Raw genomic sequence first — 14044 nt, 5'->3', positions numbered from 1 at the left:
TCCTGATGTCCAGGCTGCCCCTAGGTGGGGGAGAGACAGGGAATGGACCAGTAGTGAGCCTGGCTTGCCCTGGCCCACACACAGCTGGGCGCGTGCCCTCTTCCCCCTTTATTCATCCACTTAACAAGTATTTACTAAGCACCCACGCAGTGCCCAGATCTGTGTCCTTCATGGACCCACAGTCCACTGGGAGATATGGAAAGAGCCCTGGGGTCTAGACCTGGCTCCACCACTGACCCCCAGCGTGACCTTGGACAAAACACTTCCCCTCTCTACACATCAGCTGCATGTCTATAAAAGGCCCCTCCTACTTTACCCCTGAAATAATGAGTATGAAAGGGCTCAGAAAAGGCTCAGTTCTGCCCAGGAGTGATCAGGATCTTAGAGGGCTCCCTCCCTGGAAGAGAGTGGGCTTGAGTGGGGCCAGAAGAAGCAGGAAGGATCTGGGTGGTCAGAACAGAGGGAGGGCCATGTGCACAGTGGTCCAGGATGTTGGTGTCAGAGAGCTGGGTTTAGGGTTCTAATCTTAAGTCAGCCATCTACTAGCCATGTGGCCTTGGGGGGGACACATACAGCTTAGTCTCTCTGAGCCTTGTTTGTACCCCCTGTCAAACAGGGGTGATAATATGCCATGCATCATTGGGCTATGAGAATGGAATCTGAAAATCATGCAAGGCAGTTGGCATAATGGCCAGAAAACATGCACTGTTACTGTACTTTTTGTTTATTATTCATGCCTCTCCAACTCAGTTTAAAGATTTTATTCATTTATTTGTCAGAGAGAGAGAGAGAGAGCACAAGCAGGGGAAGCGGCAGGCAGAGGGAGAAGCAGACACCCCACTGAGCAAGGAGCCCGATGCAGGATTTGATCCCAGGACCCTAGGATCATGACCTGAGCTGAAGACAGACACTTAACTGACTGAGCCACCCAGGTCTCTCCAATTCAGTTTAGTTCACAACTGAGATCCTGTCTTATGACAATAGTCCCTGAGCTGTACAGCATTTTCTAGTGTCTGTAGCAAGTCCACATCCAAGTCTCATGTCTACCGTTCATGGGCAGGCAGGGTGGCGTTTACCCCACTGTACAGGTGAGGACACTGGGGCCCAGCAAGGTTGCTAACTTGCCTAAGGAAAGTGCCCAGATGAGGACTTCTGACTCTGAGTTGGGGGACTGCCCGTTTTCCAGTCTTTGTTGGCAAATACTGGCTGAACCCTGCTCTGTGTTGGGTACTGGGGACCAGAGGTGACTAAGACTCTGGCCCTGGGCTCCAGGAGCTCATCAGCTAGGGAGGTGTGGACAAAGGCACAGGTTGTGACAACATCCTTGTTCCCCCTTTGGTCCTTGGACCATAGTTACCATTTCTTTGTTTATTGGTTGGTGTCCCCCACTAGACTGGAGCCTCCATGAGGCCTGGGCCCCGTCCTCCCTGTGACGGTGGTGTCCCTGGCTCCTAGCCCTTGCCTGGCACGTAATGTGCATACAGCAATACAGCCTTGGAGGGCGGAAGGAATGTCGGGTGCTGTTACCGAGCACTAACCGTGGGCCAGCCATGTTCCAAACTTCCCACATTCTCGCTCCTATGGGCCTGGGCACCACCCACATGTCCTCTCTTGCAAAGAGATCTAAGACATTGCGTGGTGAAAGAAGCCAGTGGTAGAACAATAGGTACAATATGATCTCACTTATGGGAAAAAAAAAAAAAGGAGAAAATCCTCACAAAGCAAAACGGAGCATCCTTTATAGGTCCATAGGCACATACGTAAATTCCTAGAAAAGATCTGTAGGGAGACAGATCAGAGCACAAGGCATGCTCCCTCTGGGGAGGAATCTAGGGTGAGGGTGGGGATGGGGGTGATCCAGGGGAGCACTTGCTCTCTCTGCAACATCTCAGCCCTCTACAGTGACACTACTATTTGCTGAGTTTTAGAAATAAAAAGATCATCTTAAATTCCAAAATAAAAATTATTCCTTTCCCATCCCCACAGTAAAAGGACAAAGGGAAGCATGAGTTCTGGTTCAGCACCCCCCACGCACGAGTGGTGTGACCTGGGCAGCCAGTGACCCCTCCTGGGGCCTCACTCCCTTGTCCGTAACATGGGGTAACAGTGGACGCCCCCCCCACACACACACACACATGCCCCACTGTGCCCCGGAAGGGCGGCTCAGGGTCTCCCGAGCAGAGCTCTGTGAGCTAGGGCAGACTAACCTGCTCCACCCTTTGTCTTGCCGTTTCCAGGATGAAAGCGTAACTCAGCTTGGTCAGGAGCTGGCTCAGAAGCTTGGGCTTCGGGTTCGAAAAGCGTATAAGAGGCCCCAGGTAGGTGGGCTATGGGCGCTGAGGGTGGGCGGGGGTAGAGATGGGGAGGTCTGAAGGGGGACCAGGCACCTTCAGGCAGAAGTGGGTGAGGGTGGCCAGGGCCGGGTCAGGACAGAGGGCAATGATAACAGGTGATCTTCTCTCTCTGTTGGCTGGAAGCCCTGGACCGACTTCCAGAAGGTTTTGGAAAAGGAAAGAACAGCCAGAGTTTGCAGTTCACCTTAGACACTAGCTGCTAAAACCTGTTCCCTCCCGTGCCCTGGCCAGCTTAAATGCCCCAGAGATGGCCCGACTCGACACTGGTGTCCTTCGGCCTTGTGTTCTCGAATAACCTCTGTCGGGTGCATATTGGAGACATTGGCATCTGTGTGGCTCTTTCAGATCCACGTTTATTCACTTGGCACCTCTTCTGTGTCAGAAAGCTGCTTGGGGCAGAGGGTATGGCTCTAGAGTCAGCTGTGACCTTGAGCAACTTATTTCTCTCTCCCCTGGGGTTTCTACATCTGGAACATCTGGGTAATTATGCCCACCTCAGGGGGCTCGTGGGAGGATCAAAATGAAAGGATGTTTGATGTGGTGCCTGGCACGCAGCAGGAGCTTGTATGTGGAAGTCCTCTGCCCAGGTCCCAGTTACAGGAAGAAAATGCCTGAATCTGACCCAGAAACAGGGCAGGTGACTCGGGCAGGCCTAGGGACAGGGAGCCTTAGGGTACTACAGACCCCAGCTGCCCATGTTGGGGCCCCTCTGCTGCCCTGGCTGATGGGACCTGGAGCATCTTTCTAGAATCTTCATCTCTTCCCACTTCTCTAACCTCTGCAGGAATTGGAAACATTTTCTCTGCTCAGTAATGGCACTGCGGCTGGCATGGCAGATCAGGTAGGTTGGGGGCCGGGACCCCAAGCCCCCTCCCCGCCGCCAGTACCAACCTGTCATGAGGGTTTTGGATTCACTCTCTGGGGCGGAATGACCCCAGCAGGGGGTCCAGGGCCATCAGACTGAAGGGTTGGGCTCCATCTGTGCTAGACCGCACTGCTGTGAGCCAGACACCTGCCCTGGGAAGAGGGGTGACTGACTGCCTGGGCCTGGGCCAGACCCAAGGATAGCTCTGGGATGCACAGCACCTCCACCTCTTAAGAGGGGCCTCCTGGGACCATAGGGGCAAAGTGTGGGGACAGGCTGTGGCCGCTGTTGGCGGGCGGGCGGCCCAGTCCTATTGACCTTCTGCTCCCTCACCCCCATCCCTCCTGCTGCCGTTGCTTTCCACCCCAGTGGGCTTTCTGCATCTAGGCCTCCAGGTCTCTACTGTCTTCCCTCCAGCCTACCCTACTTTCTCTGCCTTTCCATTTTCAAGACCCAGCTAAAGCACACCCCCCCACTGAGGCCCTTCCCGGTACCCCTGCCCAAGTGACTGCTGGGGAGATGCACAGAAGTGGGGGGCAGAGCTCATACCTGGGATCCCATAGAGAAGAGCCCAGCCTGCCGCTGTGCGGGCTGTTCTTGAGCAGAATCTTTACCTCTGAGCCTCAGCTTTCGAATCTGTGAAATGAAGGTGTTCTGTCCCTCGGCCAGAACCAGGGAAGCATACCCTGAGAAGTGTGGCACCTGCGAGAGCCATGAGGAGCAGTAACTGCTGGTACTTCAGCGTTATCCTAGGTTTTGGATGTACCCCCCCTCCCTGGCCAAGACCCTTGTGCAACCCTGGCTCATCCTGGGGGTGGCGGCAGGACCTAGTACACACACTGGACTCCCCCACTGCTCACCACGCATGCTCAGGTGGACTTTGAGGCTTTTTGGAAGACAAGGAACAGGCTGTAGGAGCACTGATGGAGGCTGGGGTCCTGCCTCTTTGTTGTACATAAGGGGAGACTGAGGCACAGAGCGAGGAGGGGACTTGGCGAACATCACACAGCCAGGCAGCAGCAGGCCTGGCTGCCTCCGAGTGTTACAAGGTTTTCATTCATTCACTCAGCAAACTCCCAGAGAACCCTTTCTTGGCCCTGGGCTGGGTGCTGGGGCATAGTGGAGTCAGGCAGCATATCCTTGGCCTTGGGGACTTCCAGGTGCCAGATTCACATCTCCCTGGATAGCATTCCTCATGGATTGTAACCGGAAATTTGGGGGCCTGGCACATACTGGATGCTCAAAAAAAAAAAAAAAAAAATTATGACATTTTGCTATAACAAAATGCCATGGACTGGGCGACTTATAAACAGCAGAAATTCATCTCTCACAGTTCTAGAGACTGGGAAGTCCAAGATCAAGGTGCTGGCCAATTCGGTATCTGTTGAGGACCCGCTTCCTGGTTCACAGATGGCACCTTCTAGCTATAACCTCACATGGCGGAAGGGGTAAGGGAGCTCTCCAGTGTCTCTTTTATAAGGGCACTAATCCCGTTTGTGAGGGCTTCACCCTCATGACCTAATCACCTCCCAAAGGCCACACCTCCTAATACTATCACGTTGAGGGTAGGATTTCAACGTGTGAATTTGACATACGTTGAACATTTAACAAATATTCAGACCATAGCAGTGAATGAATGACTGAAGAATTGCAAATAATTTCACAATGCCTCGAGGAGGTACTACTTACCCCTATTACAAAGAAGAAACCAAGGCCCAACAAGTTAGATGACTTGTCTGAGTTCACTGAGCCTGGGGCTAGGTACGTGGTAAACAAAACATTTGTGGTTCCTGCCCTCAAAGAGCTCACAGTCCAGGGTGAACGGATGCCAGCCTGATAATTTCTGGTTACAAACCATCGTGAGAGCTGTAAAGGCAAAGTGTGGGTAGCCATGGGCCACTGGAATAGGGAGGCCTGATTTAGATTGGGCATCAGCAAACTTTCAAATGAGACCTGAACGTTGAGGAGTAGGCAGGGGCATGGTGTGCTGGTAAAGCTGCATTTCAGACAGGATATTATGTGCAAAGGCCCTGAGGCTGGGAGGACCTCAGAGAATGGGAGGGACCAAGTAGAGGGGAGGCAGGGCCCTAGTGGGGCTGGGACAGTAGATAGAAGCCAGACCACCTTGCCCCTGGGGAGGAGCTGAGTCTTCATCATAGGAGTGTTGGGAAGGCATTGAAGGGGAAGAGTATTGAGTCTGTTCATGAATTCAGAAGAGATTTATTGAGGGCTCCTGTGTGCCCAGCATAGAGTCGATCGAGGCGCTGGATATACAGCAGAGGGAGAAATAGCCAAGGAGCCCCACCCTCATAGAACTTACAGCTAACTGGAGGAGACAGCAAACAAAAAGCGATCAGTGCCTTGGAGACACGGGCTGGGGAATGCTGGGGCAATTGGGAGGGGTTGCAGTTTTAAACAGTGAGCAGGGAAGGCCTCAAGGAGAGGGAGACACTGGAGCAAAGACCTGAAGATGAGGGATGTGTCTTGAGGAGGTCTAGGGGAGCAGGCAGAGGGAATGGCCAGTGCAAAGGCCCTGAGGTAGGGGTGTGCCCAGTGTATAGGTAGAACAGCCAGGAGGCCAGGGTAGCTAGAGGCCAGGGTGCAGGGCTCCTCTTTCCTCTTGCCAGAGGTGATAGGGAGGCAGGGAGTTATTCAGGCAGATCTTACTCAGAGTTCTTGGATATCAAGGGCTCCTGCCTCATTCCTGGAGCTGAAGAAACTGTCATGATTGCACCTTATAGGACTATGCTGGGGTGACCCTGGCTGGGTACGTGATGGTATGTCCCTGCTTCTTCCTTCCCTTCCCGCAGTGACTGCCCTGGTTTAAGCCACATCCCACTTGGGCTAGCTTCCCCTTCCTGTACCCTCAAGGTGAACTCTGACGATCAGGCCTCTGGATCTCTCCGCAGCATAGAGACCCTCAGTGGTTATTAATTAAAGTGTCTGTTTAAAAGGAATCAACTCCAGATACGCGTGCCTGGCATTTAGGCTCCCCAACAGTCTAGTTCCAGCGTCCCTCTCCATCCTCACCTCCTACCCATGCACCAGACAAAGCGTGTGTGCTTTTCTCACCGGCTCTGTGGCAAGCTCCTCTGAGAGCAGGACCATGGGTTCCTCTGTTCTGGGCCTCCACATGGCACCCCTTTGGAGTCAGATAGGTCAGGTCTCTGCTCACTGGTGGCATGACCTAGAGGAAAGGACTTGTCTCTGAGCTTTGGGTTCCCCTCTATAAAACAGAGATGATTGTGCTCAGTTCCCAGGGTGCTTGTGTGGATGACATGAAGGCAGGCCTGGGAGGCCAGCAGCCTGGCGCCCCCAGCGGGGGTGGGGCCCCTCCCCATCCCGTTCCAGCCCAGCCCACACATCTTTCCTCAGGGCCCGGGGTTGGGGAGCCTCCAGGATACACGGAGTGGGGCAGGGGGGAGCGTGCCGGCCAGATCCCCTGCCCCAGGAGGTTTCCACAGACATCATGCACGAACCTGGCCACAGGCTCCCCTGCAAGACTCTCCAGCACCGGAGCCCCGGTGGTTCAGCCAGCCGGTCATTCCACATGCATGCCTGGTTGTGGAGACTCATGAGCTGCACCCCACGGGGAGCCTCATGGGACTTGGAGATGGGACGGGCAGGCATGGTGTCCACACCTGAGCTTGGCAGTGTGAGGGGCAAGACAGAAGGAAGGCAGTGAGTTTTAGGGACAGATAGAACCTGAGGCGGCCTTGTTTCGAGAGGACTTGACAGAGCCTGCATGGCAGGATTCAGGCAGGTAGAGAGGAGGGGGCAGAACTCAAAGCAAGGGGAACAGGCTTGAGTACTGAGCACAGGCCGAGAGGCAGGAGAGGGGAACGTGTACCCTGGACCACAGGACTGGTTCTCCCCGTGGGGGTTTGGAAGTGCCTGGGCTCTGGAGCCGGGCATGGGTTCTGTCTCAGGTCCCGAGTGCACCCTTATCTGAGGCAGCCACTCCACCTCTCGGGGAGCCTCTGGGCCCCGCCATGTTGTGGTGGCTGTAGGGGAACAGCGGGTCCTCTCTGAAAGCCGCGGGTACGAGGCCCGTCAGAGAGGGGGTGCTCCATCAACCTTGTTGCCATGTGAGTGCCCCTAGCAGTGAAAGGCAGGGACAGACGAGCCTAGCAAGATGGGCTGGAGCTGGGTGGCGGGCAGGGGGCCTGGAGAGCCGCGGACACAGTGGGCAGGGAGGCGCACGGCTGTCCCTAGCGTTGTCCACCTGACACCTCTTTCCCTCCTCCTGCTCTCTGTATGCTGTCCGTGAGAGCAGCAGCTCTGACCCAGCGTGGCAGCCTCGGTTTGTGCAGCAGACACGCCCGAGACACTGAGCTGCACGTCTTTGCCACGCCAGGGCCAGGCTCCGGGGCGTGAGAAGTGTTCTGTGCAGGTGGGGCTGGGAGCGCAGAGGCCTGGGGCTGGGGTCGGGGCCGAGTCCCGAGTCAGACAGCCCCTCTCTGGCCCGGGAGCGACAGCTTCTCTGGACCCCTGGACTGTGCAGGGGCGGGGTGGGGGGACAACACCTTGCAGGGCACCTGGACCAAGGGCTGAACTCGATTGGCTGCAAAGTGCTGGCCCGGCCCGGCAGGAGGCAGGGCACCGGATGCATCTCGCTGCCGTTAGCGCCACTGCGGGTCCACGGGGCAGGATGGCTAGCAGGGAGGCTCTGGTCCTCCTGTTGCCCTCGGTGGGCGCCCAGATAAGGAACTTGGCCAGGCCCCAGAGCAAGCTCCGGACCAGCTTTCCCTCCGACAGCAGGTCCGTGGGTGGCAGTGGGATCTCATCTGGGCTCCTTCAGCCTGGGGCCGTAATTGGGGGAGGGGACACTGGTGATTTGGGGAGTGGCACTTTTTTTGTCTTTGAGCTGCAAACTATCCATGCAGGACATGGCTGGGTAAAAACCCGCCACCCTCCTCGGGGTATGGACCCTGTCCTGTGATGGGTAAGGAAACTGGGGCTCAGAGGTTATATCTCTTTCCTCCCAGGGTACCCCTCCAGCAAGGGGCAGATGTGAGGCCTGTCTGACCCCACTCCCCCTGCCTCCTGGCCCCCGCCCCGCCGGCCCTGTGCTTAATTCCAGCAATAGTCGTGGGGTGGGGTGGGGCGGGCACCCTGGCCTTCCCGGCCCATGTCTGCCTGACTTGTCTGTGTCCTTCCTCTCCACAGGGAACTTCCAATGGATTGGGATCCATAGATGACATCGACACAGGTAGTGTCCCTGATTTGAGGGCACAGGGCAGAGGTGGGTCCCCAGGCAGGGCTCAGCCTGAGGGCTGGGGGCTCCCTGCCCTAGGAATTCCTCGAAGCATGAAAGTAAACAGCGGGCCTGGGAAACCAGACTCCCTCTCAGGGAGGAGAAGGTGGGGGTCAGCCACTCAGTAGGGTAGCGCGGATCTCGTGTCCTCTGCCCCAGGCCGGCACCTCCCCCAACTGGGAGTCCCCTTCTCTTCCTCACTGGCTTGACAGTGTCCCTTGGAGAAGGCATTGCTTCTCCCCAGGTAGGATGTTCAGGCACTGAGCCAGGTCCATTTGAGAGATATCGTAGGACTGAGGAACCCTCTCCTGCTCTTCAGTGACCTTCCTTCACTGTGACTGAGCCTCCAGCCATGGAGTCAGGCCCGCCGGGCAGACAGGGTTCCTGATAGGAGCTAGGGAAAGGAGGGAAGGTGTAGCGTGAGGATCTTAGGGCCCTGGAACACCTCCCTCCACCACCAAGCAGGACCCCCTGTGGCTACTGATCCCACCCTCCCATCCACAGACTGCTACGTGGACCTGCGAGGCTCCCCGGCCCCGCTCCCCTCTCCCCCCACGATGCCCCTGTTCCCTCATGTTCTGGACCTGCTGGCCCCCCTGGACAGCAGCAGCAGGGCCCTCCCTGGCACTGAGAGCCTGGACGACTTCTCTGACGGGGATGTCTTTGGGCCGGAGCTGGACACCCTACTGGACTCACTGGTGAGCCATGTTGCCACCCTTCTGCTCCCCCGAAACCCTCCCCCACCCAGGACCCCCAGACATTCATCCTCCTGTCACAAGGTATGGAGGGAGGGTCCCATCTCCATGTCACAGTTGGAGAAACTGAGGCCCAAGGAGGGAAAGGGACCTGCTTGGGGTACAAACATGAAGCTCTAGAATGCGCAACGAGAGCGACCATGAAGATCCCTGGCTCCGCTCACGGGACAGGTCAGGGCTGAGGCACAGAGGGGCTGGCTGGCCTGCGGCCTGCAGCGCTTGTGTCCGCCCAGGCCGGGGTAGTCAAGTTCTCCTCCAACCGCTCCTTCTCTTCCCCACCTCACAGTCTCTTGTCCAGGGTGGCCTGCCTGGCAGCGGTGTGCCCAGCGAGTTGCCCCAGCTGATACCTGTGTTCCCTGGTGGGACCCCACTTCTGCCACCCGTAGTGGGTGGCTCCATCCCCGTCTCCAGCCCACTGCCCCCGGCTTCCTTTGGTCTCGTCATGGACCCCTCCAAGAAGCTGGCCGCCTCTGTGCTGGATGCCCTCGACCCCCCAGGCTCGGCACTGGACTCCCTCGACCTGCTGCCATACTCGGATACGCGGTTGGATGCCCTCGACAGCTTTGGGTCGACCCGTGGTGCCCTGGACAAGCCCAACTCCTTTGTGGGTGAGGCCTGGGTGGGCACGTTCACCCCCACCCCCTTGACAGTTTTCAAAGTACCACCACATCTCCAGTCTCTGGGGGGTGGAGTTGGGATTACAGCTCTATTCAGCCAAGGTCCAGGCCCTCTCTCCGCATCGTGGTCCAGGGCCACCACCTCTGAGTTGCTGTGTCTCCTGCAGTGCTCAGCACAGTGTGCGGCTGAGACCTGAGGGGCTGGGTGTCTTGTTCAAGATCAAACAGCAGAGCTGGGATAGTCCAGGACTCTGGACTTGCAGTATGGTGCTCTCTGCCCAGCCTTCTGGGGCCCTGGAAGAAAGCCCAAGGCTGGTAGGGTCCCATGGGGATGATCCTGAGGCTGGGGAAAGGTGCCAGGCCATAAGCTCCTTCAGCACCACCCTGAGCAGGGCACCAGGGACCCAGAGAGGAAGCAGCCCTGTCAGGACCCTTGCAGGACCAGCTTTCAGACAGTTGGACCTAGCTAGCCCAGGGTGCTCACGGCTCAGGGGGATTCGAGAGGCTGCAGGAGCACCAGTGTGCTTCACTCAGCCCTGGAGCCAAAGGGAGACTTCCTGGAGGAGCTGATGGCTGAGGGAGGTCTTAAAGGCAAAGGTCCTCTGCTGGCGGGGGGAGCAGTATGACACAGGCTTGCATGACGGAGGGACTGACCGATGAGCAGAGTCATCAGCCAGAGGGGAGGGTGGGTTGGGGGCCTTGAAGACCTGAAGCCGGTGTCAGAGGATCTTTGAGTCACACTGAGAGCTTGGGCTTTCTTCCAGGGACGGGGGCTGCGGCCGGTGTAAGGACAGGGTGCACATGCTCAGGCTGGGACGTTGCTCTGTCCCTGGGCAGTGGCCTTGAGGGTAGAGGCAGGGGATCAGCATGAACAGTAGAGGATGTATGGCCTGGGTGGTTTCTACAAGTTACAGATGCATACAAGGAAGTCCTCAGAGGACTTCTCACCCCTTCCGAGCAGGGCAGGTGACCCCTGTGTCTTCTTGCCCAGAGGAAACCAACTCACAGGACCATCGTCCCCCAAGTGGTACTCAGAAGCCAGCCCCCTCGGTGAGTACTTGGCGCAGATCCGTGACTAGGTACCGTGTGCCCTCTCGGGAGTGGAAGGGAAGTGGTTGTGGGCTCCAGAGTGGAAGTGAGCCTTCTGCATGGGATGAGGTGCTGCCTCCCCCAAGGAGAGGCACCCTCAGAATGGATGGGCCAGAGATGGTCTCCCTAGCCCTTCCAAACTGAGCCACGTGCTGGGAGGGTGAGCTGAGGGCACGGCCCAACCCTTGTCTGACAGAAGAGGACACTGAGGCTCAGAGGGGTTAAGCAACTTCTCCAGGGTTAGTAACATCCCTGTTCTCGTGACTCAGCTGGGTGCTGAGTTTAGGAGAGCGCTTGGGCAGGTGGCAAGGCATTCTGCACTCTGCACTCTGGTGTTAGTCTAGACACTAGCTTTGTGGCCCTGGGAAGTAACCTAACCTCTCTGAGTCTTGCCTTTTTCCCCATCTGCTGATGTCTTGGGGGCTTGGGAGATGGAGGCTGGGAGTGGGGAGGACATGTGCATAGGCCCCAATTGGGGCCATTCCTGTTTCTCTGCTTTCATGTTGGGCTTTTGCTCAAGGGAAGGTTCTGGGCCAAGGTCACTGTCAGCCATGCACCCCCACTAGGCTGGTTCAATCCCAGTGTTACAGATTCTTGGATCATGTTCTAAGGAATTCCCTGGCCAGGAGGGTAGGAGAAAGGGGAGGGTGCTAGGCTACAGTTCTGCTCCTGGGTAGGATGGGGGGGGGGGGGTCATAGAGCCCCCCCCAGCCTCTGGTGCCCAGGCTGGCTCTGGTGGCTCCAGCCAGGGTCCAGTGCCCAAGACGGCCAACCTCCTCCCATCACAGCCAGAGCCCTCCATGCCCAACACCGCCTTGCTCATCAAGAACCCGTTGGCTGCCACCCATGAGTTCAAGCAGGCCTGCCAGCTCTGCTACCCCAAAACAGGTAATGTCACGCCTTTATGTTCCTCTGTCCTCTGCCCAGAGATACTGGGAATCCAAGAGTATAGCCTCCCAGGATAACAGAACCCTAACGTACCGGCCAGAGATAAGTGTGGGAAAACAGGAGCCCCTCTGGGTATTTTGAGCAGGTGAGGAATTGGGGGAAGGTGCAGAACGTGGGGGTTTGGGGCTTTCAAAATTGCCAGAGAGGCTAGAGGAGCAGAACCTGGGAGTGTCCCCTGGCCTCTAGGCTGCTTCTCCACAAGCCAGGGACCCCTCTCACACAGGGGTCGGGGCTGCTGGACCCTCCGGCCTGTATCACAGCCACCCACAGCCCAGAGGCGGGTGCTTGGCCATGGAGTGGCGTCCAGCTCGCTGCTGCAGGAACACATTCGCCAGAGGAAACGCAGCCCACACGTCGTGCCACCTCCACCTCACAGTCCGCTTCTCCCATGAGTGCATCTCCCTGAGTGAACACAAACCTGGCCTGGAACCCAGATGGCAGAGGGGTCTGGGAAATGTAGTTCCTAGACTCCCAGCCCCCAAATCCAAGGGAGGTGACAGAAGCAGTTCAGAATGATGCCCAAAGCTGGGAGACAGTTTTCAGCACACCTGGAATCTCAGAATTCTAGTCTAAGACTCGTTCGCTAGAATCCCTGAAGTTTTAGTGTGATACTGTCTTGGGATGCCAGGGTTAAAAATCTTAGCAGTCTCAAGAATTCTCCATCTCAGGGGTATTAGGGTTGATAGGACCTTAGAGGTTGTCTAGCTGTTGTCCACACACTGCAGGACCGCCCGCTTCATCCCCCGGCCACTTGCATGTCACCCTTGAGAGTCATCCCACCAAAGCGCCCATGGACTTGTAGGGGCGGGGAGCAGGGCGCCATCCTTTTGGATGGCTATGCCCGTGATGAAGTTCTTCCTCACGGACCTCAGACTGCCTCCCCAGTCCACACACCCACTGCCTTTAACACGCCGTGAACTGCTGTGCAGCTGGTGCTGGCCCAGTCAGGTTACACGGGGTCCCCACGGGGCTATTTCTCCATTGTGAGCGGGGTGGAGGCCCTGGGTCAGAGCCTTGGCAGGAACAGGGCCGGGAGGGTGAATCTGAGCAGCGCCCTTCCAGGCAGGACAAGAAAGGGGCGGGCCGGCTCTCTGCCAGGCGCCGTCTTCCTCATTCCTTCTAGGAAAACACTGAAATGTCTGGAGAGTCAGAGTGGTGATGGAAGGGGGGCAGGTGCCTAGAAGGGGGTCCTTGGAGGGTTGGGGGGGCCCCCTGTCTCTAGGGAGCACTTGGCTAGGAAGGGTGTGGCGGGAGCTGGTGGGAGGCCCAGCTGACGGAGGTAGGTTTTTAGGCAGGGGTCCAAGGCCCACTGCTCAGGCCCGTCAGCGGTCACCCCTCAGTTCTCCACCTGAAATCTGTGTCCGTTCACGTGTCCCCACAGGGCCCAGGGCGGGCGATTACACCTACCGTGAGGGCCTCGAGCACAAGTGCAAGAGGGACATCCTGCTCGGCCGGCTCCGGAGCTCTGAGGACCAGACCTGGAAGCGGATCCGGCCCCGGCCCACCAAGACCAGCTTCGTGGGCTCCTACTACCTGTGCAAAGGTGGGTGGGCTATGGCGGGAGCAGGCAGCGCGGCCAGGGCCTAGCTCCGCTCACGCTCAGCTGTGGCTCTGCTCTTCATCACCGGTAGATGAGGGTGGACGTTCATCGAGGATGCATCCCACCGCCGAATGAGCATCTGGCTCCTCTCTTGACAGCTCCACAGACCGAGGGGGGTGAGGGGAATATTCGGGATGTTCCGTTCCGGCTAAAGCCCCTACTGAGTGTGAGGGTCCGGCGGTTCGCGGAGGTCCTGAAGGGGCTGTGGGAAAGGTGTGGGGAGAATCCATGTAGAGCACATAGGACTGGTACATAGTATAGTAAAGGGCTTGATAAATAATAGCTTTTAAATACTATTGTGTTATCGTTGTCCCCACTTCTGGCTCACATCGACGTGGCCGGTATTTAATGGACGTTTGTCGCGTACCTTGCTTGCCGGCTTCGATTCCCCAAGCAAGCAGTCTTCATGACTCTATACAAACAGTCATGACATTGTTAAGCGCTTTATAGTGTCACCCTTCTCTACCCAGCATCACGCATCCTCACAACTCCAGGCTAGGAAACTGAGGCTTTGGGAGGCTCCACCTTTGTCCCCCAACCCAGCCAGCGGCAGTAGCCC

At 57.2% G+C, this 14044-nt stretch overlaps 1 protein-coding gene across 3 annotated transcripts in view; it reads left to right on the top strand.

Moving 5' to 3' along the window:
• The window catches only part of ZC3H7B (zinc finger CCCH-type containing 7B), a 56726-nt gene that overhangs the window by 27716 nt on the left and 14966 nt on the right, over positions 1-14044 (top strand). For 2 of the 3 annotated variants that reach the window (XM_027593109.2, XM_027593110.2), the window contains exons 6-13: positions 2238-2318; positions 3139-3195; positions 8389-8431; positions 8981-9174; positions 9518-9839; positions 10810-10898; positions 11726-11825; positions 13267-13428. In XM_027593109.2, coding sequence (XP_027448910.1) covers positions 2238-2318; positions 3139-3195; positions 8389-8431; positions 8981-9174; positions 9518-9839; positions 10810-10898; positions 11726-11825; positions 13267-13428 — 1048 coding nt within the window. The remainder of the gene's footprint in view (positions 1-2237; positions 2319-3138; positions 3196-8388; positions 8432-8980; positions 9175-9517; positions 9840-10809; positions 10899-11725; positions 11826-13266; positions 13429-14044) is intronic. The other variant, XM_027593111.2, reaches the window with a different exon arrangement.

This window comes from Zalophus californianus, chromosome 9 (genome assembly GCF_009762305.2).
Source record: "Zalophus californianus isolate mZalCal1 chromosome 9, mZalCal1.pri.v2, whole genome shotgun sequence".
Lineage (NCBI taxonomy): Eukaryota > Metazoa > Chordata > Mammalia > Carnivora > Otariidae > Zalophus > Zalophus californianus.
The sequence above is the reverse complement of the archived record's forward strand: the minus strand, read 5'-3'. Positions and strand labels throughout refer to the sequence as shown.